Source organism: Larus michahellis, chromosome 18, assembly GCF_964199755.1.
Source record: "Larus michahellis chromosome 18, bLarMic1.1, whole genome shotgun sequence".
Lineage (NCBI taxonomy): Eukaryota > Metazoa > Chordata > Aves > Charadriiformes > Laridae > Larus > Larus michahellis.
This window is the reverse complement of record NC_133913.1, coordinates 2,044,528-2,051,443: the sequence shown is the minus strand read 5'-3', so window position 1 is coordinate 2,051,443 and position 6,916 is coordinate 2,044,528. Positions and strand designations below refer to the sequence as shown.

At 69.1% G+C, this 6,916-nt stretch overlaps 1 protein-coding gene across 1 annotated transcript; it reads right to left on the bottom strand.

Moving 5' to 3' along the window:
- Positions 1–2,439: 2,439 nt before the first annotated feature.
- On the bottom strand, positions 2,440–4,935 carry CSF3 (colony stimulating factor 3). The gene is made up of 5 exons (XM_074562317.1): positions 4,920–4,935; positions 4,374–4,540; positions 3,841–3,948; positions 3,540–3,686; positions 2,440–2,961 (listed from the first exon to the last, which is right to left on the bottom strand). Exons 1-5 carry the CDS (start codon positions 4,933–4,935, stop codon positions 2,791–2,793), a joined length of 609 nt encoding a protein of 202 aa, XP_074418418.1. The 3' UTR covers positions 2,440–2,790.
- Between the last annotated feature and the right edge of the window lie 1,981 nt (positions 4,936–6,916).

Genomic DNA, 6,916 nt, shown 5'->3' with positions numbered 1-6,916 from the left:
CCCCGCTCCCTGCCGCATCCCCGGGGCTGGGCTTTGCCTCCCACCCGCCTCGCCCTTAGCGGGGTTCACAGCTCCTGTTTTGGGGGGCTCCCAAGCCAGTGCTTTGGTGGTGCCGGGGGAGAGGGGGCGCAGGGGGGTTTGGGTCGGTGCTGGGTGGGGAAAAGGCAGCCGGAGGGTGAGTCAGGGGCTGCCTGACCCCTGCCCGCTCCCCGGCGTGATCTCGGCTCTTGCCTGCTTGGCCTTTGCTGGAGGGAGAGACCCCGATGCGGTCGGTGGAGGAGACTACCTGCACTCAGGGTGGCTGCGGGTGATGGCCGCTCCTTGGCCATCGCCCACCTGGGCATCCTGCTGCCTCCTGGGAGTCTGGCCCCGACCCGGCAGCAGGCTGGCACACACGGAGAGCTGGCGGCAGGGCTGCGTCACGCACCGGGGTGGAGGGTGAGCAGGGCGAGGGCTGCCATGCCGGAGGGCTCGGTGCCCGTGCCGTGCCGCAGCCGGTGCTGCACCCCACTGGGCCTGACTCGGGCATGAGTCCTGGGCTGAGCTGGCACCGACCTGCCCAGGCACCTCTGCCCCGGCCCGGTGGCAGCGCCTGCTGGCCCAGGAGCGGCTCTTTACCGTTAGCTCGGAGCAAAGAGCAGGACCCGGTGCTCTTGGCCTCCCCTGCTCTGTCAATATTTGCCAGCAGCAACCCCACAGCAGCCTTCCGGGAAAGGGCTGGAGCCGGGAGAAGGGGTTTCCTGTAAGCGCTGATAAGCCCGGGGAGGAAGGAGCAATGGCGCTTGCCGCTCGCGGGCAGCGTGCGCGGCCAAACAACCATGGGCAGCAGCGGCTTCCCTGCAGTGGGACGGTGGCAGTGGGGCTGCAGCCTCGCGCCTGCCCCTTCCTAGGGCTGGGGAAATGGGGGAAGGAACGGGGACCCCCTGGCACCCACCGGAGCTTGGCTTCGGCTCCATCTCCGCCGTGGCCGGGCTGAGTGCGGGGATGCCGGTGGTCACAGGATGTGAGCATGGGACCGGTGGGAGGAAGCGGGGCTGGTGCAAGCCTGGGAGCGCAGGGACAGCCCGGGGTGGCCAAACACCCGCGGGGAGAGGCCGTGGGCCGGCTGGGGATGGCAGTGGGGGCTTGCCAGGGCGGGGGGAGATGCCCAGGTCTCCCGGCTCCGCCTGGCTTCACTGGGGCATGTCCGTTTGCCCCTCCACCTTGGCCTTTCTCGCTGCTGGAACTCCCGTCCCTTCGTGGTGGTTCCGGGAGGGCTCCAGGCACATCCCTGGGCGGCTCTGGGGCTAATTCCCATCGCGGCAGCAGCAAAAGAGGGATGGCCGCCCCCACCCCCCCCACCCTGCCACCAACCCCAGGGCCCGCGGTTAGGGCACAGTGCCCAGGTCGGCTCCGCTGCCGCAGAGCCCCGAGCACTCATCACACCTGTGCTCGCCCTCCCAGCAGGGGCGTTCTCTGCGCTGCCTTGTGGGGGGGGGTGAGCCCCCACCCCAGCTGCCGGCGGGTGCCGGTGCCAGTGCCAGGGCTGCTCCCCGCGGCCCTGGGCTGCCGCCCTCGGCTCGGCACAGGCTCCGGCGCTTTCTAGGAATCGGCTCTTGCCCAAGCGGCGCTGCCGGGTGCGGGAGGAACCTGCCACCCCCGGGCGGCTGCACCCCGCGGCTGCTTCCCGTCCCCGGGGGGCTTGTGCCAGGGGGGGCGGGGATGCCACCGGGGCTGGGCACTGCTGAGCCGCTGCCAGCGACTGCGGTGGAAATGAGCCCAGTCCCCTCGTGCCCCATCTCTCTGTCCCTGCGTCCCCACACCCCGGCCACGTAGCATCCCCCGACGCGGGCGGGAGACGGCAGGGAAGGCAGACAGCCCGGACGTTGGAGCAAAAATAGAGTTTATTTCCATTTTTATTGCGCATATATATATATATATATATAAAAAAAATAGCATGTATTTCTTCTGGGGCTCACCCAGCTGCAGCAATAAATACAGTACAAAACACAGGGCTCGAAAAGCCCCCGCCGGGGCAGGCTGTGAAATTTCCAATACGCAAATACGGCTGCGTGGGCAGGTGGGAGCTGCCGGCAGAGCCACGAGAGCGGGGGCTGCACCGGGGCTGCGCGTTCCCCAAACCCTCCCGCAACCCCGGGCCAGGAGATAGGCACAAATAAGTTAAACTGCAATAAATACAACCGAGTTTGGCAGGGAAGGGGGCCGCCCGCCCGCAGAGCGAAGGTGCTGGGGCTCCCCTGGAAAAACCTCATCCCGGGAGGCTGCTGCATCCCTACGGCACCTCCGTCCTCCCCTCCCTCCTCCTTACCTAATGGCTAATAAATATTAATTAATGTAACTATGCCTAGTAAAAATAACACCTGTCGGAGCTGTCCCGGCAGCGAGATGCTGCTCCGAAGGATCTTCATCCGCGGATGAAGACGGTTTCCCCGTGGACGGGTGGGATGCTGCAGGGGTGCCCGCGGCGCCCTGCGCGAGCCATGGGGAAACTGAGGCACAGGCGATGCCCGCGGCGGCTGCCGGGGCTCAGCCCGGCTCCCGGACCTCATAGCAGAGATACGCTTTTGTTTAAATATTAAACAAGGGTGATGACGCGCACAGATACCCGTGCGCGGATGCCAGCGCAGGGCCGGCCGCCCTGCTGAGGGACCGATGGGTGGGGGGGGGGAGCATCCCCAGCCATATAAATATTAAATAGCGATAAATATTAAAAAAAAAAAAAAAAAAAGGCAGGAAAGGGGGAGGGTCGCTCAGGCTGGGACATCAATAAATAGGGTGCGGGGCCGGGTGTCAGAGGCAGGCGAGGTGCCGCAGCGCCCGGTACGCCGTCTCCAGGAACCGCTGGAAGTTGGCCAGGATGAAGAAGCCGCCGACTTGGTGTCGGAAGCTGGAGGAGAAGGTGGGGAGGGGGCCGGGGCCCTCCGTGGGGTATGTCACCGTGGCCAGGCCCAGGTCCTCCATCTGCAGCCGGGCAGAGGCAGAGGCGTCAGCTCCGGAGCCGGAGATGCCCCGGGAGCATGGCAGCAGCCAGGCAGTGCCCGCGGAGCTGGTGCGAGCCGGGGGATGCAGAGCCCACGTCCCTGTCGTGCCCTCCCTGTCCCCTCATGTCCCCCCAGGGATGCAGAGCCCACGTCCCTGCTGTGCCTTCCCTGTCCCCCTGTGTCCCCCAGGGATGCAGAGCCCACGTCCCCCTGTGCCCTCCCTGCCCCCCCGTGTCCCCTAGGGACAAAGAGCCCACGTCCCCCTGTGCCCTCCCTGCCCCCCCATGTCCCCTAGGGATGAAGAGCCCACGTCCCCCTGTGCCCTCCCTGTCCCCCATGTCCCCCAAGGATGAAGAGCCCATGTCCCCCTGTGCCCTCCCTGTCCCCCCATGTCCCCCAGGGATGCAGACCCCACGTCTCCACCGTGCCCTCCCTGTCCCCCATGTCCCCCAGGGATGCAGACCCCACGTCCCTGCCGTGCCCTCCCCATCCCCCCGGGGCTGCAGACCCCACGCGTGCCCACCCCGTTCCCCCAACCCCCCGCCGTCGCCCCCTCACCTGCTGCTGGATGTTGGAGGAGAGGTTGGCAGCGTCCAGCTGCAGGGTCTCCACCAGCCCGGCGTGTGCCGGCAGCAGCTTCAGGACGGCGGCGAGGGAGCCCTGGTAGGTGCGGAGCCCATCGCGGATCTGGCTGAAGCAGGCTTCCTGCGGGTGGGCACGGCGGGGTCAGCGGGGTTCGACACAGCCCGGCCACCGCGTCCCGAGCCACGGCCAGGGCTTCGGGCTGCCCCAAGCAGCGATGGAGCCGGCGGGGCTGAGACCGGCCAGCTCGTGGCAGGGATGAGCTGCCGTCACTCACCGCCTGGAAGGTGCGTCTGTGGCACTGCTCCAGCGGCGCCTGCGGGATGCCCAGGTCCTGCCGCACCAGCAGCAGCTCTTCCTCCTTGCACAGCTGGAAAGTCTCGCACTGCGGCCGAGGGGGACAAGGTCAGGGTGGCTGGAGGACCCCGCTGTCCCCCGACACCCCGTCCCTGGGGTGGGGGAATCCCCCCAGCCCACCCAGCAGGAGGGAGGGGACGGGGTGAACCCGCCACCCGGTGAGATGGGGACGGGACAAGAACAAACAGCGGCGAGGCTGCCCCGGGCGGTGCGTGCCCCGGGGAGGTCCCCACGCGTCCCCAAGGGAGCAGCGGGGCTCTGCGTGGTCACGGCCCCTGCGGGTGCCCCAGGACCCCGGGGCTGCGCGGCGCGGCGGGAGGCCGGGGCGCAGGGGACGCCGCTGGCTCCCAGCCTCACGGTGACGATAAGGCCGGGGAGGGGAAGGTCACCTTATCTGCGACCCCGCAGCGCCCGCGGCCACCGTCCGCCCCCGCCGCGGCACCCGGGACTCACCACCGCGTGCTGCAGCGCGTCCACGTCCCCCTTGATCTTGCGGGTGAACTCGAGGTTCTTGTGCAGGAAGAGCTGGAAATCCTGGTCCCCCGAGAGCTCGGCCAGCGGCGCCCCGTCCAGCGCCCGCCACGGCGCCCACAGCAGCGCGCCCAGCAGCGCCAGCGTGCCTGTGGGGGACAGCGGCTCAGCGCCCACCCCGGCGACACCCCCGTCCCCAACCCGGCGCCGGGGTCTGCGCTCAGCAACCAGGTGCTCCCCGGGGATGGGGGCACCAACGCAGCCCGGGGAGGGGGAGAGCGACTGGGGGACGGCGGCCGGGTGCTCCCTGCGTCCCCACGGGGCAGCGGGCTCTGGGTGCGCAGCGACGGCGGGTGCGGCGAGTGCTGTGGGTGCTCAGGGGCAGCAGGCAATGCAGGTAGAGTGGGATTTATGGGTGCTCTGGGAGCAGGGGGAGGAGTGGGTGCAGTGAGTGCAGGGGGAGCAGTGGGTGCAGTGGGAGCAGTGGGTGCAGCGGGATCGGCGGGTGCTGGGGCTGCGGGTACTCACGGGTGAGGGAGCACATGGTGCCTGTCTCGGTGTCTGCTCCTCTCTGCAAGTGCCCGGCACAGCTCGCTCCTGCCCCGGCTCTGCGCGGCCTCATCGATTAGGGCATTTATAGCGGGCTCCGGGGATTCACACTGATGTGGCAACAGTGTCGATTGCTTCATTGCCTTAATCACCAACATGCAAATCCCGGGAGCCGGGTGCTCCCGGCCGCTGCCCACACCTCGCTGCTTGCGGGGCTTTCCCGGGGCCGCGGTGCCCCTCGGTGCGGCAGCAGGCGCCTGGGGGAGCCCTGGCACCGGGGCAGGTGTCGGGCGCTGGGGCGGTGCTGGCGGTGACTCGGTGACTCATTAACCCGCTCGCGGGGCTCCGGCAGCGCTGGCCACTGCCCAGCGTCGCAGGGTCATGCGCAGGTGGCCGGGTGAAGGGATGGTGGCTTTTGACAGCCGGTGTCCCTCTGGGACCGTCGCCAACCCCAGCCCACGCGGACATCGCCCCTGCCAGCTGCCCGAGCCCCTCACCCCGGTGTCAGGGCGGGCACCGGCGGCGTCACCGTCACGATGGCGGGACCGGCCGGAGGTGGCCAAGGTGAGACCCCGTCCAGGTGCCTTCCCAGGGACAGGGCACCCCGGCTCAGCACCCCGGGGCCGGATCCTTTCCGGCTGGGTGCCGCGGGACTGGGCCGTGCATCCCCCTGTGCCGTGCCGAGTGCTTGGCCACCTCGGGGGCGCGACCCCCCCGCTCCGGCCGGAGGCCATCCCCTCCTGCCTCTTCGGGGAAGCGGCTGCCAGTGCAGCCCCTGGAGTGGAGCCGGCTGCTCCCTGCCCCGCCGCGGCCCCACCGCCCTGATGTGGGAATTTTGGCTCGTGCCGGTTCCCGCAAGTGCTTCCAGGATGATCTGCTGGGCCGGGGCCAGCTGGGCGGGCTCCTGCCCGGCACGGGCCAGCTGGGGTGCGGGAGGCACCCGCTCGACCCACAGCCGTCCAGGCTGGGTGACCCCAGGGCAAGGCTGTGCCGGGGGCCGGGGGGGGTGTGTCTCACTGCGCCACCGACCCCCTGCCTGGGCCTGGGTCCCTCCACTGTCCTCCTGCGGGCCATGGGGTCGGGGGCGGGGACAGGGACCCCTGCCCTCGCACACTGCGGGTCTGGGTGGGCAGTAGGACGGGCCACACACCCAGCGGGGTCCAGCTGGCAGAGACACCCGCGGGAGCTGCTCCCGCCTCCGGCTGGGGAAACGACCCCCCCCTTCCCCGACCCCCCCCCCCCAGCAGCTGCAGCCAATCCGTGAGCTCCACCTGGGACCCCGCCCAGCACAAGGCAGGTGTTAACTCTGAAACCTAATGATAACTTCCCTTCCCAGGACCTGGTAGCGCTGCTGTTCTGCCCTCCGGCTGCGTGAAAGGACCTCGGCAGCGGAGCCTGGTCATGGGATTTCCAGGGAGAAACCCCCCCACCCCCCCAGTTCTGCCTTTGCCCTCCCCGGAGCTGGGGGAAAGCCAGGGCCCTTCTGGAGCGGATGCCCATCGAGGGGCTTTTGCCTGGTGTTCTCAAGCGCCTGAGGGATCGCCTTGTTTTCTAGAGCGGAGCTGCTGCCTCAGCAGGTCAGTGCTTTCAGGAATCGGGGTGGGGGGGACGTGAATCAGCGCCTGGTGGGGCCCAAAGCCCCCGTCAGCTTTCCAAGGAAGGAAGTGGTGGCCGGAGCCGAAACCCTGTGGGTGTTGGGGCGCGGGCGGCGGAGATGGCCCAGCGCAACCCCCCCCTCCCCTCCCCACCACGGGGTCAACGCGGCCCGGCCTGGCCCCGGCGACTGTCCCGGCCGCCCGCCCCGCTGCGCTTCAAGTGTTCGAGACCAGGTTGGACGGGGGCATCTGGTGGGGGGTGTCCCTGGACGGTCTTTAAGGTCCCTTCCAACCCGAACCTTTCCGTGATTCTGCCTTGTGGCCACCCTTCCTGCCCCCGGGTCCCGACCCGGGCACCCTCGGCCTCTGACAAGGAGCGAG